General features: G+C 46.8%; 1 protein-coding gene across 2 annotated transcripts in view; it reads right to left on the bottom strand.

Moving 5' to 3' along the window:
- Positions 1–26,843, bottom strand: part of PRRG1 (proline rich and Gla domain 1) — a 389,843-nt gene that overhangs the window by 107,672 nt on the left and 255,328 nt on the right. For both annotated transcript variants that reach the window (XM_086934613.1, XM_086934612.1), the window contains exon 3: positions 23,262–23,422. In XM_086934613.1, coding sequence (XP_086790739.1) covers positions 23,262–23,422 — 161 coding nt within the window. The remainder of the gene's footprint in view (positions 1–23,261; positions 23,423–26,843) is intronic.

Below are 26,843 nucleotides of genomic sequence, written 5' to 3'. Positions count from 1 at the left end.
ATTTGTATACATTTGACAATCCACCTTGCAATTCTAGACTTTGATATGGGATTGCCTTTATGTGGTGGTGAGAAGGATACAAAAAGTTGTTTTGTTTTACGAAAAGGTTTTGTTCTGTCAATATAGTATAGAAAAGTTCTCTTTTTATGTCCAGTGTATATAGAGCTCTTTCTGCTACTGTCTGTGGTTGCGAGAAGACCACTGGCAACTCAACAGATTGGTTGAGATGGAAGGGCGAAATAACTTTAGGAAGGAATTTGTCCTAAAAACCACTTTGTTATGATGGAGTTGTAAAAATGGTTCTTGAATAGTTAGTGCATGTAACTCACTGACTCTTCTGAGAGATGTGATGGCCACAAGGAAAGCGACCTTCCATGTGAGAAATTGTAGCTCACTTTTTTGTAGAGGTTCAAATGGAGGACCCATTAATCTAGTGAGTACGATGTCTAGATTCCACACTGGAGAGGATGGTACCCTGGGAGGAATTATTCTTTTGAGGCCTTCCATAAATGCTTTAATGGCAGGTACCTTGAACAACGACAGATGTTGTCTATTTTGCAGGTAAGTTGCTATGGCAGCAAGATGTAATCTAATTGATTTGTATGCTAGATTACATCTTTGAAGATGCAGAAGGTAACATATGATGTGTTGAATAGACGCATCTAGAGGATTGATTGTGTTATTGGTACAGTATATAACAAATATTCTCCACTTGGCTGCATAGAAGGTTCTAGTGGTGGGACATCTAGCCTCTCTGATAACGGTCATACAATCAGGTGGAAGATTGAGGTAACCAAATTCTAGGACTTCAGGATCCAGGTCGCTAGGTTGAGCTGAGCTGAATCTGGATGTCTGATCTCTTCTTGGTTCTGCGTTAAGAGTTGTGGGGAGAGATGTCGTTTTTGGTGCAGGACTACTGATAGTTCCAGTAATGTTGGTACCATGGTTGCCTGGCCCATGTAGGAGCAACTAGGATCAGTGTTAGTGACTCTTGTTGCAGCTTGCGCACCACTAATGGAGTGAGTGGGAGAGGCGGAAAAGTGTGCACAAATCTGCCTGATCAGTTTATCCATATGGCATTGCCTTTGGACAATGGGTGTGGATATCTGGCGGCAAAGCTTGGGCATTTTCTGTTTGAATGTGTGGCGAAGAGATCTATCTCTGGATGCTCCCACATTTGGAAAAACGGTTTAAGAACTTGTGGATGAAGTTCCCACTCGGGAATCTGTTGGCTTTGATGACTTAACAGATCTGCCATCTGATTCTGCATTCCTGGAAGATGTTGGGCTAAAAGGAATATGTTTTGAGGAATAGACCACATCCATATGCTCTGTGCTAGTTGAGAGAGCTGCAGAGAGTGCGTCCCTCCTTGTTTTTGTAAGTAATACATTGCTGTTATATTGTCCGTCCGGACTAAGACAGCTTTGCCTGATATGTGTTTCTGGAATGATTTTAATGCAAGAAAGATTACCAGCAACTCCAAATGATTGATGTGGAGTAGCTTTTGCCGAGGTGTCCATGCGCCTTGTGTGGTGTGATGTAGTAGATGAGTTCCCCAGCCGGTGAGCAATGAGTCTGCTGTTAGCATGATCTGTGGAACAACCTCTAGGAACGTTTGCCCTTTGGAAAGGTTTTGGGTGTTCCACCACTGCAGAGAGCGATGTGTGCGGCCGTCCACCAACACCAGATCTGTAATCTGACCTTGAGCTTGGTTCCACTGACGTGCAAAGCATTTCTGTAAGGGGCGCATCTGGAGTCTTGCATGCGATACTATGAATATGCAAGAGGCCATCATCCCCATTAGTTGCATAAACACCAGAGCTGGAATGGAGTGTTCCGGCTGGAATTTTGTTACAAGGGCTTGCATGCTTGCTATCCTGGCTGGATTGGGATATGCAAGGCCTGTTGAGGTGTTTATTGTGGCACCTAGATATTGTTGGATGTGGAACGGTTGGCGGTGAGACTTTGTGAGGTTTATTGTAAACCCAAAGTCGTGGAGTAGTTGAATTGTGGCGCATGTATGATTTATACACTCAGTATGTGACTTGGCTTTTAAGAGCCAGTCGTCCAGGTACGAGAAGACGTGAATTTGTTGTCTTCTTGAGTGGGCTGCTACCACTGCCAGGCATTTCGTGAAGACTCTGGGTGCTGTGGGGACTCCGAATGGAAGAACCCTGAAATGATAATGCTGACCGTCCACTACAAACTGAAGATATTTCCTGTGAGCAGGGTGAATGGGAATGTGGAAGCAGGCGTCCTTTAGATCTAAGGTGGCAAGGAAATCGCCTTTTTTGAGTAGAGGAAGGACTTGTTGAAGAGTGACCGTATGAAAATGGTCTGACTGTATGTAGAGGTTTAAGGGTCTAAGGTCCAAAATGGGCCTCAGGGTGCTGTCCTTCTTTGGTATGAGAAAATATAGGGAATCATTGGCCTTTGTTTTATATTGATCTGGAAGGTGTGGTAGTAGGGTCTCTAGTTCGTCATAGTGTGCCCTATCATTCATAGCCAGCAAAGCCTGTGTGTTGGCAATTCTCCATATGTTGGCTGCCGGGGACGCTGGTGTTTTACCAGATGCATCCAACAGTTTTGATTCCTTATCAGAGGCGGAGCATCGCCTGAGGTCTGAGAGTTAACCCTTTTCCTGGCTTTGGAGACTACCAAGAAATCTAAGGGAAGCTGCCCTTTAATATAGACAGGGTTAGCTGTGGCAGACTTTTATTTCTTTTCCACTAGTGGGTTAATGACTCAAACCCTTACAGGATCTTTAAAAATGTCATTAGCGTGTTTGATTACCCCTTTTAACATTGGGGGAATGGAAGTGGACCTTTGAGATGGTGCAAAAGTGTCCATGAGGAAATCTTCTTCTATAGGGTCTATGTGAAAATGTACACCATGGTATTCTATAGGTCTGTGTATGAGTTGAGTGAATCCTATAGTGTCCTCTGGAGGAAGAAGGCGGTGGTGCAGCGCATAACGGAGTCTGTGAAAGAATTTCAGCTGCATAACTCCAACCCCGATACCGAATTGGCGACTCAGTGGGGAGCGCTTAAAGCAGTCTTGCGGGGGGAATTCATAGCGATTTCCTCAGCCGAAAACAGGGAGAGAAAGGTTAAACGAGAGGAACTCACGCAAAAGGTCAGGGAACTGGAGCAAGTACATCGTCGCACTGGGGCTCCCAGGATTTGGAAGCAGCTTAAAACGGCGAGGAAACTACTATCGTCTTTAGAGTTAGACAGGGCCGAATATGCGGCATTGCGTCTAAAACACGCATATTATACAGGGGGGGATCGATGTGGCCGACTACTGGCAGCTAAGCTTAGAATCGCGCACCAGAGCCGTCGAGTAAAGGAGATTGCGGTGGCAGGGGGGCAGTCGGTCACAGGAGACGTCGAAATAGCTGCGGCTTTCCGCCAATTCTACTCAGGGCTCTATGCGGAGGATGACTCGATGACGGGCGAGCCTGATGAGTATCTAGACTCGGTGACTCTCCCATCCCTGGCACCGACACAAGCCGACTACCTAGCACGCAAGATTAGGATAGAGGAGGTTGTTGCGGCAATTTCTAGGCTGAAACACGGGAAGGCCCCAGGCCCAGACGGCTACACCGCCCTTTTCTACAGAACGTTCTGTACGATCCTGGCGCCCATTCTGACCAAGTTGTTTAACTTTTTCGCCTGCCCCGGTGCAATCCCGCCGGATCTCCTACAGGCGACAGTATCGGTCATACCTAAACCTGGGAAGGATAGAGCTCAGTGTAGCTCGTACAGGCCGATCTCCCTCCTAAATGTCGATCTCAAAATCTATACGGGGATCCTTGCCGCGAGACTGGCGCAGTATCTCCCTGGGCTGATTGAACCGGACCAGTCCGGCTTTGTGCCAGGCAGGCAGACGGTAGATAATACCAAAAGGTTAGTGCATATAATGGAAAAAGCCTCGCGGATCCCGGGGGAGAGGATGCTCCTTTCGGTCGACGCCGAAAAAGCATTTGATCGGGTGCACTGGCCGTATCTGGAGCGGGTGATGGCAAGAATGGGCATAGGGGAGAAATTCAGAAGCATGGTGTTTAACTGTTACAAGTTCCCGTCGGCGACGGTGCGTGTCAATGGCTGTGGTTCGAGGCGCTTCAACATCGAACGAGGCACTAGGCAGGGATGCCCATTGTCCCCGCTCCTTTTTGCTCTCTACATGGAGCGCTTTGCCCAGAGAGTGCGACAGAATCCGGACGCCATCGGTGTGCGGATGGGAGGTTATATCCACACGGTTAGCCTCTATGCTGACGATGTCATTTTCACACTAGAGGAGCCGAGGCGGGCCTTACCCGCATGTATGGAAGAGCTTGAGGCTTTCGCGGGAGCGGCTGGATTCAGAAAGAACGTGGGGAAATCCACAGCATTGGATGTCTCCCTGACGCCTGCGACGAGGCAGGACTTACAGAGGCGTTTCCCGCTCCAATGGTCACGGCACCACGTGCCGTATCTGGGTATCCTGCTGGCTCCCACGTTACAGGCGACGGTAGCGGTTAATTACGAGGCGATGAGCAAGAAAGTAAAAGAGGAGCTGGGGAGATGGAACAAGGGGACTATATCCTGGCTAGGCAGAATAGCGGCACTTAAGATGACTGTCTTACCCCAGATCCTGTATTTATTCCGAGCACTTCCGCTACAGCCCCCTAAGGGTTGGATACGGCACATGCAGACTGATCTGTCCCGATTTGTCTGGCAGGGCCGCAAACCCCGAATGAAGAGGGCATTGACGACTCTGGCACCAGAGGCCGGGGATCCCTGATCTTCAGAAGTATTTCCAAGCGTCGCAACTCAGATACCTAGTGGAGTGGAGCAGGTGGGAGTCGGATAAGCACTGGCTTTTCCAGGATCAGGCAGTAGCGGGCCGCCCCCTGCAGGAAATACCGTTCCTGAGCAGACAGCACCGTCCCCCGAACCTTTACGCATCTTACATCACGAGGGTGCCACTGAAGGTATGGGACGCCACTACCAATCCTTTTGATCTCACCACATTCTCTTCTCCGTTCACACCGATCGTGGACAACCCAGACTTCACACCGGGGACGGAACCAGGAGCCTTTACCCACTGGCGGGTGAAGGGATGCAGAGCGCTTTTTCATGTGTACGGTGAGGACGGGATCCTCCCCTTTGAGAACCTCAAAGAGAATTACCAGCTGACTGAGGCAGATAGGATGAGATACTGGCAGGTTCGGCACTGGGCCCTGCAGCCACGGGTGCGAGAATCGGCTGACAGGAATTTGCTACCTTATGAAAGATGGCTGGCGACGCGTACGTCGGACACTAAACTCATATCTGATCTGTATAAATTGCTGCAACCACCGCCTTCACATTTTTACAACCCCGGCAGGGAGAGATGGAACAGGGAACTGGGGAGAACGCTAAGCCACAAAGAGTGGGAGCAGATCTCGTACCGAGCACGACACTCAGCATATCACGTAGGACTCACCGAAACCTTCACCAAGGTCTCCACGTATTGGTACCACACTCCGGAGCGCCTGCATGAAATGAACCGGCTCTTAGACACTGCATGCTGGCGCAATTGCGGGCACGTTGGCACACTGACACATATTTTATGGGACTGCCCGCTGTTACAGGAATATTGGGCAGAGGTGATCAACGAGGTAGATAGCTGTTTTGGGATAGAGTTGCCCCGCTTCCCGGCCTATACCCTGCAGGGACTCCCCAATGCCTTAATGTACCCGCTGAAATCCCGGAGGGGGAGGCACATTGCGATTGCGTTGGGCTCGGCGGTACAGAATATTCTAATACACTGGCGCACATCCACTATCCCCTCCCTTACGGGTTGGCTACACAGGCTGTGGCATGTTCTGGGGATGGAAAAAATATCTCTCACAATGGCTGGGGAGGTTGATCAATTTGAAGAGCTGTGGCTACCCTTCCATACACTACTAGCCACCGAATTCAAGGAGCTTACATGCCCAAGATACCTGAGGCTCCTGAGACTTACAACACCGCTACAGTGAATGGCCAGGAAGGGGGAGGGGGAACCTCACACGCAAAGTTGGGGCGGACACGGACGGGTGGAGCGAGTGACTCTGTTTTCTTTGTGCAGCGCCGGACGGAGGGGGGGGGGGGGGGGGGGGGAGGGGGAGGTAGTGGGGTGGGCACGGGTGGTTGTTGGGGAGGGTTGTTCGATTAAAGAAAGGTACAGAAGGGAGGTTCTTAGTTTACAGCCTATCACACCGATACAGACCTTAAGATGACCACCCAGGGCGTTCTTTATACGGCTGGAACTGTTGAACTTTATAAGTGGCGGCAAGCCCTGGAGAAAGCACTGACTTACTTTGCTATTGATATCTTTTATTGCAATTTTTCCCTTTATGTTTTCGCTGCTGTACCACTGTACTTAATAAAATGCTTTAAACCTAAATAACTAACATGCCGGAAAAAACCTAAGGACTTGTTAAACACAAGATGAAGCTTTATGACCAGTCCAAGGTCCAGATATGTGAATGGATCTGTAGGCTAATTACTCCAGATAATAGAGGAATCCCCTAAGAAAAAATCAGAGGGTACATACCTTCACTTTGACGTAGTGCACAAACACACTGAGGCTAAAGTCGGACAATATGTCTAATAACCACCCATGTGGGTAATACTAAGTTATAACTTGAAGCAAGGACTCCTGGAGCTTAAGCACTAGAAGCAACGACTCCAATTTTCCAAAATTCTTTTTAAGCAGATAATGAATCTAGAAATGTGTGCATTTCATTTAATTAAATTAATGATCACAAAATAAGCTATAAGATGAAAAGACAGATGCAGTAGTACTTATAAATGAACTGCCAAAGATTTATTTGCTATCAATTATGTCTAGGATTCAAACAACTAGCAGGTAGAAACACATTACAGAGATTGGCACCTACCAATGAAAAATAAAGTAATGCGGAAGAGGCGTAGGAAGGATGAGGACTGGTAAAGAGACCAAGGGAGGCTGAATGAACATTAAAGGAGAGCTCATAGCAGAAAAGTTCAGAAAGACATCATTGATTTCAAACATTTAAAATTAACACACCAGTAATGGAACTTTATAATGATATCCAATAAGTAATCAATACTGATGGGACAAATAAGGCATAACATGGACTAGACTAATGTTTATGTAAAAAAGTAATATTTATGCAATTTAAATTACGGAATAAATTGAAAATGTAATTTAAAAAAATCGCATTGCTGTAGGCCACGTGAGACCAACAGTTTAAACAAGATACAACTAGTCAATTAAAATGTAACTGAAAACTGCAAAAGTGGACAAATTGAATACATAAAACAGGCAAGCATATGATATGAAAGATCTACTCGCAAAAACACAATGACAAGTTAACTAGCATTGGGAAAACCAATACACCTCGCTTATAAAAGGTGAATGCTGAACTTCTGACTTTGCCGAAAGCATGTTGGCATTGGTAAGAAAATTTTTTTTAGCATTTTTAATTCAACACTCCAATTTGGCCACAGTAAAGTAGAAATAAAAGTATAACGTGTGCAGATGGCACTAAAACAACAAATGGCAGGCCAGATGTAGTGCAATTTCAGAGAAACTGTATATATATATATATATATATATATATATATATATATATATATAACCACACACAAAATAGAAATTAGGTTTCAGGTAATCAGCAGCAACTTTTGTGGGCGATATCCAAAGGGAAATAACAGTGGGATTAATAAATGCAAAACAGGTAAATGACTGTTTGACAAATGAATAAGAATGAATCTCTGAACAACACATTTTAAAACAAAGTTGGGTCCGGAGGTCCATCCGTGCAAAGGGGATTTATGTTGTAAAGCAGTCGGAGAGGTCTGGTGGAAAGACAAGGTATGAGAGAAATGAAACACGTGTCTCATCTGTGTACTACCAGATAGTACCAACCACAATGCTATATCTGGCACTTGGCGCCTCCTAACAGTATGAAGAGTAAAGGGTATGAGTAAATCGACCCTCATGCTTAGAATCCATTTCTAAACGAGCCTTCATCAGTATGAAGCAAAATAACATAGTTGGAACTGGGTAAGGTGGCCACGGCAAGCAACTATGCCCCAAGAAGATCACTCAACAACATTCTTCACGTCTAATAACTACTAAGTCAAAATAGCTTTGTGGGCCATCAGTTGACTGTGGAAGCAAGGTATGGACTCCGGCCCAAGTCAGGCGGCCTTACCATGAAACATACTAAGTGAAGGGCGAGGCATGGATGGCCAGAGGAACTTATATGCACTCTTTATTTGTACTTCGCCTTAGGGGCAGCACTCTGCTAGTACTGGTCACATATAGTTTTTAGTAATGTATCTTGAACATTAGGGTTCCGGTCTTCAAGAGTCCTAATATAATTATAAACAGCATGAAAAGGAAAGCGGTAGGAGGGATGGGGAAGGTCAGCAGGTAAGGCATGGAGACGTAAATAAAAGGCGGGACAGGAGTCAGTCAATAAATGGGAGAACTGCCCTTCATTTGAAGTCTAGTTAAAAGTTCATGTGAACACTGTTCAATGGAGTGTTGTATTTTATCTAAATGCACCAACCTTTTCCTGGCCTCTCCGTTCCTAAGGGAGGGAGGGAGGGCCACAAAGAAGGGGCAGCAGCAGAAAAATATTTTGATGTATCTGAGAGTGATTTGAATCATTTGACTTCCATGTCGAAGAAATTCTTTGCTTTTAAGGCTTCTGGTCCCCTCTGGAAGAATGGAGGTAAGTTGGTTTATGTCTGTAGGTTTTGAAAGTGAGGTGGTCAAGTTTGAATGTTTAAAGTAGTTCAGTGATGCTCAAAAGTTTCAGATGCTAAACTTCAAACTCCGTTGCAAACCAAAATGTTTTAGCTATTCCAACCTCCCAAAACTTTGAATGACATTCCAAAAGGTACTCACAAGCACAAAAACATAAAAAAGTGAGACGCAACACAAAATGTAAAGTGACAAACTAAGAAGGAAAGTTGAACAGGAGCAGACAGTATTTTTGTTTAATTTCAATTTTCATAAGGAAGATTTTAGCAGAGTGCACAGCCCCACACCCCACACGTTCAATGCCTTGTTCTGCTCCTGTTTGTTGCAAGCTGCTCCACAAGCAATGTGTGAGTGCTTCTGTTTCACTCTTATCAGTGGGGTAGAGCTTGGAAAAGCCTGTGAATTCACCTGTATGTTCGATGTGGGAAATGTGGCTTGTTTTGTAGTTGATATAAAATGATAGCCAGTCCGGCTACAGACTATAGTGCCCATGTCAAAGAATGCTCACAGCATGGCATTAAATAAAACAAAAATCTGCCCAGAAGCCCTTGGACCACATGTCCTGGACAAAGTACAAGACTGGGCTTGGCTACCTACGACTGTAGCTTCAGGCATCACTGCATGATTGGAGACCTCATGAGACACATCACCCTGACCAATACCATTTATGGTCTCTGGAGTCTTTCTTCATATCTGCTTATGGAATGAGGCAGATCTTCGACAAATCCTAGATGTAGACGACCTCTACTCTTATTTACACACATTTAATTTTATCTTAGAAGAAACCTGGCTGGAGCTTTGAATCTCTTTTGCCAGATTTACAGAGGCCTTTACTCCGTCTTGTCAGTTGGTGTTGAAAGGTCAGCCTAAGGGTGGTCTTGTTATGTACTTTAGTATGGACTTTCCTTTTGATATAAAGATCCTGGATGGACAAGAACCATTGCTGCAGGCTGTGAAGATAGTTGGATGGACCGGGAATTACAAATGTCCCATTAATCACTGTAAAGGTCTATATACACCGGGCTCATTGAGAAAAACAAGCATTTGCAATGCAATAGGTCTCGCATTAGGAAAGTTTGAGCTATTGGTATTGTAAATGACAAATTTTTCATTTATGTTTTGTTCTTGAAAATAGCGAAATTAATAGCTGTCATTTACAATGCCAATAGTTATAACTTTCGCAAATGTGACACCTATACCATTTGTAATGCATGTATTACCGGCATGTGCGCTCGTGTGTGTGTGTGTGTGTGCGTGTCTCTGTGTGTGCGCTCGTGTGTGCGTGTGTGTGTGTGAGTCTCTCTGTGTGTGCGCTCGCGTGTGTGTGTGTGTGTGCGAAGCGAAGCGGGGGTGTGGCTGTGTGTGTTGGAGGCTTTCAAGGGAGACAGAAGATGGTGAACGCGCGCGCAACCTGATCCGAATACGGCATGCTGCGCGTGTCCATCTCCTGTCTCCTTGAAAGCAGACTCCACGACTATAGGTCTCGCTGCGACATCGCTTCGCGATGCATCGCAGGTGCGAGACCTAACAAGGTTGTTAAACAACATGCAAGGTGTAGTTGAAGACTCAAGAGCAACACAATCGGAAGCCAGCCTTTTAGTTGCTGGAGATTTTAATACAAATCTGCTGCAAAAAAATATAAAAGATGAACACATTAATGCCCAGAATATTACATGGGTTATCCCATTTCAGTTGCTGCCGCAAACTAGGTGCAGAGACAAGCTGGGTGAAAAGACAGGTACTTCTCTGTCAGCAGCTGGAGTTCTAAATGGTAGTTAATGGGGACATTCCACCTGAGTGGACATATATTTTTGAAAAATCCAAATCGACAACTGTTTGACAATCTGGCCAAACAATGTCACATTGGCAAATGTACATTTATTCAATAGACTACCAGCCAGAGAGGGACTATTAATCTCGCACCTAGTTTAATACTACATCAAAACAGCAATATTATGTATGATGATGCATGTACTGAGAACCTGAAAAGCCTTGGGGGGGCGTGAGGAGTTAGCATATGATATCAAAGAATTTACCCTTCAACTCTGGAGGAACCTCCATCACAAAGAAAGAAATCCGATTGTTGTCTGGAATTAATTTACGAATTAGATTCTTGAACTATGTTCTGGCAACTGTACCGGGAAACCCCATACTCCGAGCATGATGAAGAACAAAACCCCATCTTTCACAACTACACTCAAGCAACAGAAGAAATATCTTGCTACACAAATATGTTGGCCAAAAAAGCCCCCCTATGACTTCAACTTAATGGTTAACATTAGACATTTGCGGTGATAATATAGAAAAGAAGTTTGGGCAGCAAACAAATAGCATCAGGAGAAATGTGGGGCCAAACTGCTTTACTCCTGTAACAAGAAGAACACACAACAGTTTTGGAAAATTATAAACTCACTAGGAATGGACGCTGTACAGCTTGTAACGTCAATATTAAATAATCATCTTGGGTAACTTTTTTTGCAAATCCACTACTCACACGCTAGTCCAAGCATAACACATGCCACTTTAGGAGATACACATTCAAGCAATTTTTCTTTTGAATCGTGAAGCCAGGCATTTGAGAAAGAAAACAACAAGGCAGCAGAGAAAGATAATAGCTTAGTGCCTTGTTATAGGTAAAATCTACTCCCATCAACAGTTACGGATGGTGATACAGAAAGCCAAAAAGGAGGGGCTGCAGGGCCAAATAGCTTACCTCAGGCCTGTTTTAAAGTTAATGTCGAGTTCTGGGCAGCTACGTTCTGCCTAGTGTGTGAGGCAGTTGTGAGAGGGGGAGAAGCTCCAGATACCTGGTGGGGGTCAATTATATATCCTTTCTTCAAAAGAGGAGACAAGAGTAACCCAGGTAACCACCGTCTTATAGTTATTTGGACAATCAAACAAAGTATTTTGCTAGCTTACTCCTGCAAGATCTCCAAAAATAGACTAGCGATAATGAGAAGGTTCCCTGGAATCAAACAGGCTTTCCTCCTGGGTCCAGCACACTATCAACCTTATGCCGCTTTCGTTGTATATGAAAAGGTCTTTTTCTAATAAAATTACTCTTTTTGTGTGCTTTGTTGCCTTCAATGCAGCTTTTGATAGTGTGCCCAGAGAGATCCTTTGGCAGAAGCTATCCCACTGTGGTATTTCAACTAAATTACTTAGGGCAAAATTTGTACACTAATACTTTGATCCACGTAAAACTTAGTGAAGGAACCAGGTTATCTAGGAAAATATATACACCTCACTGGGTTTGAAGCAAAGGTGTCTTAGCACCCCTCCTTTGTAATTTCTTTCTGATCTTTTGAGTAATTTGGATAAAGTGTTTACACACACTCCTAAGTTGAGCGGTAAATTGGTTTTGAATCTATTATATGGAGACAATTTATTATTGTTAAAACGATGGTAGGGCTGCAGAGATTATTGAACAAATTGGAGGTGTATACAAGCACAAACAGCTTGATCAGAAATTTAACAAATATTTGCAATGCAATGGGTCTCGCATTTTCAAAAATTTGACCTATTGGTATGGTAAATGACAATACCTTTTATCATTGCAGGTTTTTTCAACAAATAAATAAAACGCTTTGCCATTTACAATGGCAATACCTAAAAATCTCCCAAATGTGAGACCTACTGGATTGCAAATGCTTGTTTTCTCTGTAGGTGACCAGTAGGCTTGGGATGGAGACCACTCAGTTGATCGAGCAGACAGGGCTGGCTGATACAACTGCATGAGCTACTGTACATGCTTTCTGTCTCACTGCAGCATTGGTGTACCCTCTAGCAGCAGTTCATATGTACGACACACAACTTGTGCAGCTGGCTTCAGGCACATCCACCTGTTACAACCTCGGCCTAATGACTAACGGGAGTAGGCAAAATAATTTCACGTGCAGTGGTGCTTTGGGCTTCATGGGCTGTTTTGTAACTGGATGACTTTTCAATAATGATTCAGTGGGGGGTCCCCGGATTAAAGTAATGAATAATTGAGGTCCGCAGAAGTAAAAGGTTAAGAACCACTGATCTACACAAAGATTGTATCGAAGTATTGGTTTGACAACAAGAAGGCAATGTGACTGTTAAAAGAGTGTCTGCATGGTGACGCTTCCTCCACCACTTATGCCCACCTCTCCAAGAACATCAGGGCCTCATATGGAGAGAGAGACATGCTAGAAACTAAGCGGGGAGGAGCAGAGGTTTACTAGAGCATCTACAGTTACATTCCATATACCCAGCAAGCTGTGAAATCAATCCTCAAATTCAGAAAGACTGCATGACATGGAACAAATAATCTTCCAGAAGCATCTTGTCCTTAGTCAGCTCCTGGCAGAGAAACATTCACCTCTAACACTGAAACACCATATCTTCTCCGCTGGCCAATCAGAACACAGCATTCCACACACGCCTCTATCCCTCCCCTCCCATGTGGACGGTGTTTCTCTGGATTGACAGTGTTGGGAAGTGATGACATGTTTGTATTTTATGCCCAGGAGAATCATTAAACAAAACGTTGACGGACCAAGTATTGGTTTTAAAAATACGGAGAGAAAAAGACTCTTACCCGGAAGATCTTGAGCAGTAATTTCATGTGAATTATGCAGATGCCAAAGGAAACACCAAAGATGGGGGGCACGATGATAAAGACCAGCAGGAGGGTGAACAAGAGGGTGAGGAAAATGCCCAGTAAGTTACAGAGCAGGCTATCGAAGGGCAGCAGGAGGTATATGGCGAGATGTGCCCCGACGTGGGCGTCCTCCAAAGTCAACCACAGAAGTTCAGCACAATACATCCATGTGGAGTGCATGCAGTCTCTTGATGGCAAAGGTATCCCTGCAACCCCCATGCCAAGTACTTCAGCAATGGTCAGAAGAGGGAGAGGGCAGCTCCAACCAAGCACGTGCACAGTGTGCTGGAATTTTCTTGATTCAGTCAGCAGTGATCCCAAGTGCACATTCTGGAGTCAGTTGGGGGCCTCAAGACAGTCCGCTGGCGAGGCATGGGGTTCCACACTGGTGTAGAGGATCTGTGGGCGACGAAAGTAAACTCCAGGTATGCTCAGAGGGTATCTGCCCCACAGTTAGCCTTCTCGCAACACAAACCTTCAAGAGCGACCACCAGTGAGCACTAGTTCAAAGACCTGCCGGTTATGAGAGGCACCAGCGAAGTGAGGGATGGCGAGTTAGAGAGCAGCATTCCATGTACAGCGCAGCTCCGACAGCTGAATATTTCACTTCCACATAAAGTCTAGAGCTTCTCTTCCCGGAGCGGGCTACGTCCCTCGGGCATGTGTAAAGCAGGAGCAGTCCCCCGGTAGTCCCCCTCGCATTGCGCTGCCTCACTACTGCTGCCTCCAGGGAGCTCAGGCCGCTAAAAATAAATAAAGTGAGCGTGGTGTCCCTAGCGGATGCTGCGCTCATTAAAGTAATAAAAAGCATACAAATTTTAGCGCATAGCGCTGCAGCCGCCTTTGTCCCCATCTGTGTCCATTTTAAAAAGAGTGCTCTCTCACCAGATAACGCCCACCATGTAAAGCCGCACAGTCTGAATGGGCCATCCGAGAAGGAGAAAGGGCGGTAACAAAGAAGCCTCATTTTGAATCGAAGCCAGCGTTTAGCATGAACGATGACGCCAGCCAAAAGGAATGATGGGCGGGGCTTCAAGTCCCCTTCTGAAATCTACTCGATTACAAGAAGCCTCGCAGAGCGAGCAGCGCTTGTGCGCTGCAACGCTGGTCTGCGAGACCTAAAAACGAACGTATTGAAAATAGGTAGGTATATCAGCAAACCAGGTGCCTAAAATAATAACAGAAACCCCTTACTTGTGAATCGGGGTACAAATATTTAGGGGTCACTATCGCCTTCAGAGGCGTCTATGAAAAAACAGTTTACGGTTAAGACCAAAGTAGGATCTCTTATTTTTGCATTTGTCTACTCTAAAAATCGCAGAAACGCGCAACTTACGTCTCCATGCTTATAATTCTTAACAACAAACTTATTCCCACCATTATGTATGGAAGTGAAATAATGATTGAGTGATTCTGACCTATTAAGATAGGTTTATCGTTATAACCTACAGGCATATCTTTGGTTAACCAACATTTGCCCCTCTATCATAAGTGTGCCTGGAGTTTGGCCTTGTAAAACAAAGCCTATCCAAACGCATGTTTTAGAAAGTACGTATTTACAATTCGGGGCCTTGACAACTTTGGATGGGCTGCCGTCATGGTCAAAGCTGCCCAAAAATTTGAAATGCAGGGTTTGTAGTAAGGCTAAGGAAACACTAACACATATTTTATGTATTTGTCCTATCCTTATAGCTGCACAAAGAAAGTACCCCAGGAAGCCCCAAATTAAAATGGGGGCTCGTAACTGTAGGCATACAGTTATTGAGAGCCTGAAACCTACAAACACAACACTGAATCTAGGCTACATAAAACCTCCTTTGTGATTTTCAGAACGAATTAAGCTATATAAACCATTGTTCTTGAGAGCCCGACAACATTTAGATGCCCTGATATGTGTCAACCCTCTATAAGGTAATTTCGCTTTGAGAGCTACTAATTACCGCATTGCACTAACGATCTGCTCCTGGTATAGGAATAACAGTTTTATTAGGCTTTTGTGGCCAACTTTTCTTTTCTGATCCAAGCACATCATAACTTTGTTCTTGGCATGAGGGGCGGAGCTAGTCGATGGCGGACGCGTGAGCCTTCGGCTCCTCGCCTTTGCCTCTGTAAAATCCTGATAACTTATCCTGCTAAGTGTCCGGACTCCTACATTTGGCCCTATTTCACCTACTGAGACCTCTGGTTATCTGTGAGAGGCTCGGTGGCCCTGGTAGGCTACGACCTCCGCGTGGAGAGAAACGGAGATCTTCGTCGCCTCGGCGGCCGCGGACTAGGCCTTCACCTGACGTGCGGCTGCAGCGAACCCCAGAGACCGGAGCATTGGTCCGCTGGGTCGAGACCCGAAACTTGAACGACCGGCGCGGGTGCGCCCTCTTCCCCCTGGACGCTGCCCTCCTTTCCGGACTGTTGCGCCCACGAGAAGTGGTCCCTCGGCGGCGCAGAAGCAGTATCTTGTGCTACTGTATGGTGGCTCCCCCACCGTGGAGTACTGGCGAGAGCGCAGCTGGAATGGTGTATGCTGGTGGATCTACGGCCCTCTCCTCCTATGTGCAGTGAGTTAAAAAAAGGTGCTACTGTGGCGGAGTCAGCCAGGGTGAGTGGAGATTTTGCCGAAGCGGTGAAGAACTGAAGATACTCCCCTGTGGGCGCCATCTTGGGTCCATCACGTCGGCGACCCAGGCCTAGCGGTCCCGGCGGCCGAAGGCAGCAGTACGCCTCCCAGAGCGCTTCGACCCCTGCCACCTGGTGAGGTGCGAGGTATTCACCGCTCTCTTGCCTGTCCTCTAATCCAGACGGCCATGGGAAAGAACGACGCCACGCAGGCCAAACTCTCCTTCGATCGGCGTCGGCCGAAAGGGTCGGAGACGCCGGCTACCGAGGCGTCCCCGAAGGGGGCCACAGCGACTAGCCCAGCGGGCACAGAACTGCGTGACATGCTTGCGGCCATGGAGAAGGGGATCCAGGACAGTATTGCATTAGTTAGTTCCAAAATAGACGCACTATCGTACCGTATGGACCGCATGGCGGAACGGGTTGACAAACATGCGGAGCGCCTGGACATGGCGGAACGACGACTCACGGAGGCGGAGGAGGCGCAAACCGAATGGGACAAAGACAGGAAACAATTCGGCAGACTCCTCCAGGTAATTCAGGACAAGTCTGGGGATTTAGAGGCGAGGTCGCGCAGATCTAATATCCGCATCATTGGGGTGGCGGAAACCACCCAGACCGGCAAAATGGAACTTTATGTTGAGAAACTTTGAAGATTTTGCTCGGAGAGGAGGCCTTTTCCCCTATGTTCATTGTAGAAAGAGCGCACCGCACATTAGGCCCGCAACCGAAGCCAGGCGCGCCCCCTCGCCCCATCATCGCGAAGCTTCTCAATTATCGAGATAGGGACACTGCATTGCGCCTGGCGAGAGACAAAGGCAAGCTACAGCACGAGGGCATGGACATCTCCCTTTACCCGGATTTCACGGCTAAGGTCCAGGAAGAACGGAGACAATTCGCACCGTACAAGAAGCAGCTGCGTACCCTGGGTCTAGATTACGCTATGTTATATCCTGCCAAGCTCCGTATCAACAAAGGGGGACATTTCCACTTCTTCACGGACCCCAGAGACCTTCAGAAGTCCCTGAAGGAATGGACCAGGGAACGCAAGGAAGCCCAGAAGAACAATGAGGATGACTCCGGCTCCGCATCTCACATGGAGGAGCAGGACTGAGCGGGACCCTGATGTGTACGCTGTTTTCTTCACTACGTGGAGGGGACTGTCCCTCACTCAGAGGCGCTGAACCACCCCCCCCCCGGGGGGCGGTAAGTGTGGGTTGAAATGCACTTGGCAGTCCTATCGGGACGGAACAGTGACCGAGGCCAGCGGGCTCTAGGTCGGTGCTGGCAGACAGACTATTCCGGTGTTGCTGCGTGCTGTTAGGGGGGGAGGGGGGCATTGCCACACGTGGAGCCGTGCTGGCCAGCGGTATGCCTGCGGGAGGTCAGTGGGTCAGAGGGGCATTTTGGGGTGATTTGCCAAGGACACTGAGTTACCAGCGGGGGCAGGCCTGTGGGACGAACTTGATTTGTGCGATAGAACAGTAGGAGGTACTGTTCCCAGCAGGCGTACTCTGCCCCGGTGCTTTTGGCTGTTTGGCTCCCCAAGGAGGCTGTTTCAGAACGTTCTAGAATTTGTTAATTTCGGGTTGATGGGGGGTGGAATCGGGGCCTGTCTGACCTGGTTGGGGGTGGTCGGCTGTGGGTGGGTAGGGGGGTGGGAGGCTGATCTGAGGGGGTCTGCTGAGGGAGGTTTTTGTTTCACTGGTTGCGGGAGTTCTGTGTTGCATTGAGCGAGATGCTGATTGGAGTTGTGCTTGATCTGAAATGCCTTTTAGTGGACGCGGCATCATGCCGCCCGTGCGATTTACTGAAGTTTACTCGATATAAAGTACCGCAGGTGGTTGCCCCTGACTCTGGGAATGGCGCTGTTGCTGTCCCCGACAGAGCGAAGGATCAGTTGTCCTTGTTATGTCTCATACTGCAATGAGTGACGAAACACATGGCCCTCACACACTGAAAATGATGTCTTTGAATGTGCGGGCCTGAATGATTACCGCAAATTGAGGAAGGTCCTTAGCTACCTACATAGGCACCACGTCGACCTGGCCCTCCTGCAGGAAACTCACTTGCCCGTCAACAGTAGGATGTTGAAGTCCCGTGGGTTGGTGGGAAACACAGTGGCGGCGGGATTCACAACACATTCATGGGGATGCTAACCTGGGTCAACCCAACCTCACAACTAAGATTGCTCCCAGTGGTGGTGGACACAGAGGGTCGGTTTGTCCTCGCTAGGTGCGTGGGTAAAGGGATTGACTTGTTGATTGTCAATGTATACGGCCCTAATTACGATAACCCAGACTTCTATGCTGCCCTGTCGGCTCACTGTAGGACACATGCACAACCCGGGATGTTATGGGGAGGTGATTTTAACTTTGTTTTTGACCCTGTTGTGGACCGCTCTTCTGGCCCTGCTCGTAGACCGGTGGCCTCTGCCGTCTACATGAGAGCGGAATTGATCAAGCTAGACCTGGTTGATGTATGGAGATGTATGCACCCCACGAAAGGTGGCTTCACACACTATTCGGCATATCACAACATCCATACCAGAATAGACTATTGGTTGGCGTCGCCATCTGTACTGGGCTGTATCCGCATCTGTGAGGTACTCCCGCGTACCCTCTCAGACCACTCCCCCATTTTGCTGCATCTTTCCACCGCTAGGAAAGGTATCCCCTCCTTCACCTGGAGGTTCCCTCCCTTCGCCCTGCTGGACGACGCATTTCGGGGCGAATTGGCTGACGACCTAGACAAGTTCTTCGCTACTAATTTGGGCACAGTCGTCAGCTTTTTCACAATATGGGAGACGTTTAAGGTTTACATAAGAGGCATGGCTATGTCCAAACATTCCAGTGTACTGCGTACCATTAGACGGGAGTTGGCGGCACTGGAGGCTCAGCTAGCAGATTTAGAGAAACGGCAGTTGCAGGACCCTGGGCCCGACACTCACTTGGGACTCAAACCCATGCTGTCGGAGTATCAGACTCTAGCCGACAGGGAGATTCTCTACATGGGAAAATACGCAACCGCTCGGGTCTGCGGGGAGGGGGACAGACCGGGCGCCCTTCTGGCCCGAATGGTAAGAGGCTCTCGGCGACCACTGGTAATTGACGAACTGCGCTCCCCGGAGGGTGAAGTGGTCACCGATGAGGAGCAAATCCTCCTCGCTTTCAGGCGTTATTACGCCGAACTTTATCAGTCCAGGACATTGGGCGCTGAGGACGAAATGGACGACTACCTTGGCCACATCGCCATGCCCTACCTGCCGAGCTCGGACAGGGAATTTCTGATGTCCCCCATTCAGGAGGACGAGATCCTGGATGCCCTCTCCGGCATGAGAGCAGGCAGTGCACCGGGCTCTGACGGGCTCACTGTGGGTTTTTACAAAGCCTTCAAAGATATTTTGATCCCGCATCTAATCTCCCTCTTCGACGCGATTTGCGAGGACGGTGAGATGCCCCTTACTATGCGGGAGGCCTTGCTGGTCACCATTTTGAAACCGGGGAAGCCTCCAGACCTCTGCAGCTCATACAGGCCTCTCAGCTTGCTGAACGTGGAGGCCAAGATATACGCCAAGGTGCTGGCCAACCGGCTGGCCCTCTTGGTCCCCGAGTTGGTTGCCCCTGTACAGTCTGGGTTTGTCCCCAGCAGAAACCTAACGTACAATATACGTACTGTGCTTGGGACGATGCAACATGTCCGACAGGAAAATACTGCGTTAGCGATTTTCCTAGACATGGAGAAAGCATTCGATTCGGTGGAATGGCCTTTTATGATCAGGGTGCTCCGGAAACTTGGCCTGGGTGAACCGTTCCTGCAGATGATCGGCGCCTTGTACCACCGGCCGTCGGCCAGGCTGAAGTTAGGAGATAGAGTGTCGGAACCGATTCATATTGGCAGGGGCACCAGGCAGGGCTGCCCCCTCTCACCTCTACTGTATGCGCTAGTGGTGGAACCTCTGGCCTGCGCTATCAGGGAGTACGACAGCCTGGAGGGGATTAGCTTTCCCACCTACAAAATAGGCATCTCTACGTATGCTGACGACACTTTGTTGTACGTCCGCAACCCGGAATCGAACTTGTCTGCAGTTCTAAGGGAAGTGGTCCGCTTTGGCTCACTCTCAGGGCTCCGGGTGAATTGGGATAAATCAATTGCCTTCCCTCTCACCCCAGTGACGCAACCCTTCGAAATGGAATACCCCCTGAAGTGGTCCACAGACTCGGTCAGGTACTTAGGTATACGACTGCACACTGACCCGGAGGTCCTGGTCCGGGATAATTACGGTGTGGCCTTCAATAAGCTAGTCGACGATGTAGACACATGGAGTAAACTCCCGCTATCTCTCCTAGGCAGGATCGCCATTATGAAAATGATTGTGCTACCACGGTTTCTATTCCTGTTCACAAACATCCCGGTGGTCCTATCGAAGGCCTTTTTTACACGGCTCACACAAGTCCTAATTCGACTGGCTTGGGGTGGCAGGCAGCCCAGGATACAGTGGGCGACGCTGATTCTCCCCTGTGAGATGGGGGGTCTGGGTGCTCCCGATATGGAACGCTATTACCGGATAGCGCAGGCAGCCCACCTACATTCATGGGTTCACGGCGACGCACGCACGCCGCATGTAATCCTAGAGAGGTTGTTTGCGGACCCGCTCCCCCTGCCGGCTACGATCTGCCTCCCGGTGGACCGCTCTGTCGGTCAACTTGACTCCCTTAAGTCGACTAACCATGCCTGGCATGCCCTGGCTCGCGCCCGTGGCTGTACTATCTTATATTCCCCCCTGATGCCGATCGACTGGGCACTCTGGCTGGACCCTTTAGGGGAGAAGGGTGTCATTGAGGCGCTCCGTTCCTTGGGAATCACGAGGATGGAGGACCTATTTATCGAGGGCACCCTGAAAACCTGGGATCAACTCACCCCCACATCAACGGGCCCCACATTACTCCAGAAATTTCAGTTCCATAGGCTGCGCTCGGCGTTCCGGGAGGCATTGGGTCCGGAGGAGCCGATGGAGGTCCCTGAACTGACCTATGTCATTAAAAATAAGTCATCCGCTAAGCTAATCTCGCACGTCAACAAGCTGGGAGTGGCGCACCAGCAGCTGCTCCATTCTAAAGCCAGGGAAGCATGGCAGGGAGATATACAGTCTCCCATTGACGACAGCATGTGGCGATACTGCTGCTCCAGTACACGTAAAATTTCCCTCAATGGCAGGCACAGATTGGTGCATTTTAAGTTCCTACAGCGGGTGTATTACACCCCTGAACGACTGCACCGATATGGCCTCCGGCCCACGGCAGAGTGTGAACGCTGCTGTGCGCCTGTAGCCGACTTTCTCCACATGGCATGGCACTGCCCTGGTATTCAGGCTTTTTGGGGGGAAGTTTTCTCTGAGCTCGATCAGATACTGGGAGAGGAACTGCCTCGCAGGCCAGAATTAGCACTACTAGGTTACTCTAAGTTACTCCCCCCTTCTCAGCGTCGTCTAGTCGACATGGCATTGCTGATAGCCAGGAGAGTGGTGGCGAGTTGTTGGATGAGGGGGCCTCTCCCCACCAAGAAAAGATGGGCAGGGGATTTACTTTACTGCAGTACCCAAACTGAACTATATAGTGACCTCCTCCCTCCCAGGGGCAGACCGAAAAACTTTTGGGGCCTCTATCAAGAATACCTGCAGAAGGGGGAGGAAGCCGGTTCAGACACCTCGGAGGTGGCGGAACTTCAGGACCATGTATCGGAGTAGGAGGCTGGGCAGCTGCGTAGTTACCTCTTTAGGAGAGGATGGGTGGGGGCAGGGAGGTTGGACAGGGTTGGCATGTAGCACACGGTATCATTGGGGATGGGATTAGATAGTCATTGGGGAGGACTGTCATTCCAGGGTTGGGGAGTAGGTAGGGCACTCATTAGGCACGACACGTTTTATCCACGAACCACTGTACATAGGCAAATCCACAGGCACACTCATGGGGGGGTGGGGGGAGTTGGGGTAGACCGTTTCTGTAGTTCTTTGACCTTTCCCTATTCCTAAGACCTTGGTCACAAGCGTTTATTAGAGGATTGCAAGCTGTCACGACGCACTTCACACTGTCCTCAAGCTGTTATCACTATTTGTACTCCTGGGCTGGTGCAAATCCACCTCGGGCCTCCGGGATGCCGGCTGAAAAGGCTGTGTAAATCATCTGGTTATCCGGTCTCAGTGGTGCGCAGATACTGTGAAATGTGTGTACGTATGTGCTTCAATGACAACATTGGCTTTACTGATAATAAAGGTCTTTATAATAAAATAAAAAAACTTTGTTCTTGGCATAGTATTTTAAGCACTCCGTATTCTGACTCCTCCGCCGAGCAAAGTGCTACCGCATGAGTGCTGGCAAAGATAGTATTCCTCTCAGGAGTAAGTGCTCTATGGTTTGACTAAGCAGGATGTATTTTTAACTGGTTGGGATAGTAATTAGGAAATAACATTTTAATGGATATGCCAGTAAATAACTCAACTATAGCCCAAGCGTCGGTATAAAAGATCACATGTTCTTTTAGTAGATATTATAATAGCAGCACGTCAGGCACCTTAATGTACGAGGGCTGTACAACACAACTAACCCTTTACTGCCTGAACAGGTATAAAGATTCATATCCTCCAGCAGAAGGAGTATAAAGGGATTGTATTCAAGTGGCTCCGGTGGATTTTTAATATTGACTTTGATGAATTGTATTACTGCATTCAGCTCATCTTGACTGATCCTGATATTACATTCTTTTAATTGTTAGGTTCGGCTGAATTTGATGGTATATTATTTGGTACTGTTTTTAGTGCGCTTCAATGGACATGTAACGATTTTAACTTACTATGCATGAAAAAAAAAATATGATGGTCGCTATAATTGTCGCTTTAGGCTACAGCAAAGTCTGCCTACGACTACCCTGCGACGATTTCCTCAAGCTTCCTAAAAACGTTAAATCTATATATCTCTTAAATTCTCTTGATTTTGAGCTCTTAAATCCTAATATTCAGAGGATTCATAGGAAGTAGGTATTTCCTTAGCTACGATGCATAATAACATGGAAAAAAATATATACATTCTTGAAACGAAGAGCAAACCTGGCATGAAAAGAGGTATAGCATTTAAGATAGCACTCACAATCATACCGATTTAGACCCATGAAAGAACAAGAGTTGCCTGTGCTTCAGGAATGCTTTCTGATTAGCTTTCTTATTGAGCCCAAGGTGAAACTGAAGTTGAACACTTACTGTCTTTTCATTATTTTCGAAGGCCTCTCTTGCTTCCTCGTAGGTGCAGACTTCCTCCCTGCATTCGCGCTCGATGTTCCCTTGTTTTATCTCTTCCAGGAAGCTGTTGGCCCTGGGTTGTCGTTTCAACAGCGAGTTTGCTTTGTCCTCCGACAGGAACACTGAAAGAACGTCAGAAGGAAATGATTACGGTCCAAGGCGCACCGCAGGGCTTCGAACTATAGCGAGAAAGCGAGCGGTTACATTTGCTAAACGCATCTGCAAAAATCAATCGCCTCAAGGTGAGGCAGTATGTTATGACAAATCATTATATGAGGGTTTGGGTTCCTTAAAAAGGCACAGGAAACTAAGGAGCAGTGGAAAGCAGGTCTGTCATATGTTTTTGCGAGGCACAGGGCAACGTACGTTTAAAAATGTAACAGGGTCATCTGGGGGAAAGGATAACAAGCACTGGCAAAGCCAATAGGTCTCACCTATGTGAGAGATTTTGGCTTTGCCAGTGTCTTTTAGCCATGTGTGGAGTAGCATAGCTGCTGTGCGGCATGGCTAAACGTTAATAAAAAAAAACTATGACGCAGGAACGGGAAGCCAAAAAGGCACTACTATAAAGCCAGTACTGGAGACGTAAAAGTATTTTTTTTTTTCACATGGAGGGTGGGGGCAGCACAGACAACAGGTGGGGGACCACAGGCAATGTGCGGGTGGGGACAACACAGGCGGTGGGATGGTGGGGGTAACACAGACAACAGGAGGGAGGTATCAATAAGGGACAGCACAGACAACAAGGGGGAGCAATAATGATGACGGGGCCAGCAGCGGAAGATCCCTAATCAAAATGAAACAATCAGTGCTTGGTCCATGCTCCAGGTGAATGAGGAGGAAGTGAAGCCAGCATGCACTGGCTAATTAGGAGGCAGCAAATGGGTGACAATGTAGCCCAGGAATGGTAATCAACGGTTTGCCTTCAAGCCCCATCTAGTAAACAATATCTCCGGCAAGCGAGAGCACATACATGAGTTCAAATACTGTCACAGGAGAGACTATAAAAATAATCATGTAAGCTGTGGCATCTGGTGCATTTAGTGGGAGGGCCGTATTTAGCTACCTCTTTTATAAATTTGATTTTTGTAGCAGGTGCACAGGACCTTTATAAATTGTGGAGCTTGAGGATTTGGTCCGCTCAGCTCTCCCCTTGGGACGAACCTGGTTGAGAGGTATTCAGGATCGCCCCAAAAGTGAAAGGCAAGGTGGCCTTTTACAGGTGGATGGAAATTTATGCTGAAATGTACACCAAACTTTTGCACCATGTGATGGTAGAATTCTTTTTCTCCCTTCACATGTTTAGTCTTGGGATTTTTAGGGATAGTCTCTTCAATGGGTGAAGATATAAGGTTGCTTCCACCCTTTAGACATTTAAAAGTCAGGTTTGACTTTGTAAAAAGGGTTAAATCCTGGACCAGAAGACTGCCCCTCAGAAACTTAGCTGAACTTCCAAATGTGGGTGGCTTGCCTGATCAATATGTTATTTCTTCTATATAGTTATGCAAAGAGATTCATAGGCAGATCTCCTTGTACAGCATTAAAATAACTAACTAAGGATGGAAGTGGAGACATCCCTCTATATTGGCACTACCTGAAATATGTTATGAATAAAAAGGAACAATTTGACACCATCCTAGAACAGTAAAGAAACAATTCCTATACACAAATTTCCTAAAATACACATCCACAATATATAGATGGAGATTTCCCCTCGACTGCCTTTCTTGTCAACTCCGGCTAATGTAAGAAAGTATTCAGCAGCATCTGCCTATCACTTGAAGGTAAATCACTTGCGTTTAGAATAGTGAATTAGGGGTTTGATATGGACGTTAAAAAGTGGAAATGTTTTAGGAAAAATATTGTTCTAGTAATCCCTTGTTCTTGAATCCTGTGCATTAAATGACCTCATATCTACATAACAAGAGGTAGATTATCTGTCACCCGTGTAATTCAGTACACGCCCCACTACCTAGAGCTTTCCAACATAGCTCTATCCCAAAAAATCCATAATCTTTCTGCTTAAGAGTCACACATCAAGTCCCATTTTCATGGTTTAACCTAATTTTTAGTCAGTTCACAGTAATAAAGGAAAAAGCAATATAGATTCATAAAAATAAAATATCACATTTACTTTTTTATTGGCCTCAATTTTAGCAAAATGAATCGGGCCATCTATATAGTAGTCGACTCCTGCTTGCATGGTTACTGCAAAACAAGACAAAACACATGTGCGTTACGTACACAGTGCAGACTGAACTGCCTTCTAAGACGCGTTAGAAGTTAGGATGAAAAATTAGTACTTCTGGCTAGAGGATACTAGAACTAGAGTCCTTCAGATCCTTGCAAGCTTTGTCACAGTGCCAACCAATATATACCATACTTGCCTAGGTGAGTCAGGTGGCTGGATTTTTTTGACAAAAGAGAAGTCTTGGCTAAGACGGATCACAGTTATGGCAATGCGTGCAAACTGCAATAGTGGATTTGTGCACAACCGTCACATCTTCTAGCTACTCGAACGAGAATACAAACAGCAGCAAATCTTGATTTTCTAGAACATCAATGTTACTTATGTACCTGGGCTTCAGAAACTATTCTTCTTTCTTAGAAATACAGAGCTTAAAAGATGGTCATATCACTCAACATGGACTGTGATTAGAGGCCCAGGATGCAAATTTGGCGCACAGGTGCTAAAGTTATTTTTGTAGTCCTAAAAAGGTTTTATACTAATGATGGTTTTCGTGTGAACAAATGTACTTAAGGGGCTGGATTTAGGGTAAAGTGATAGTTCCAGGGCTGGAATGCCCTGTGAATTTGTGCACGGCAACAAATTTAGATGGTTAATGGCATTCACCAAATCCTCACCAACCCCCCTTTCCCAGCCTATACATGTCCAGTGGAGGAAAAAAGAGAACACAAGTGTATTTACAATTGTATGATCAATTAGAAATCTGCAGATCAGCTCATGAGAAAATGTTTTAATTCACAAAAGTGTGCTGTGACTATGGTTTTTATATCTACATTCGTGGACTCTTCAACATTCCTGAAAGTCAAAATCTGCATCATATGCAAGACCATGGAACTAACTGTGGGTGCACGTTTGTGACATTCAAGTCTCCAATTTATTGTTTTATATGTTGCCTGTAATGATGCCCTTAATGGTTCTACATTGACTCGCCATGTTTTAAAAAAAATAATGACATGCATTAAACACGTTTTAATCTTTATAAAATAAATAAATAAAATTAAGGATGCCTTAATGAAATGTCTTTAGAGCTGTCCTTTAAAATCGTACCATGATGATTGTGCAAAGCTGGCTTTTTCCTAAATGGCAATTATTTGGAAAATAGGAGGGGCAGCACAGACCACACCAAGTTTGTGTGAAAAAGGCAGCTTTATTGAAACAGATGCACATCACATAATACACCTTGAGCTTTCCACCTTCCAAAACGAAACCTTTCCATACAAATGAGTTAACTATGTTCAACTACCCCCCCACCTCTACAATGTTCCTCCCCTGACAAAATGTTAACCTGCCCGATA

Source organism: Lissotriton vulgaris, chromosome 8 (genome assembly GCF_964263255.1).
Source record: "Lissotriton vulgaris chromosome 8, aLisVul1.2, whole genome shotgun sequence".
NCBI classification, from domain to species: domain Eukaryota; kingdom Metazoa; phylum Chordata; class Amphibia; order Caudata; family Salamandridae; genus Lissotriton; species Lissotriton vulgaris.
Note: the sequence above shows the minus strand (reverse complement) of the source record. Positions and strands in the feature narration are given on the sequence as shown.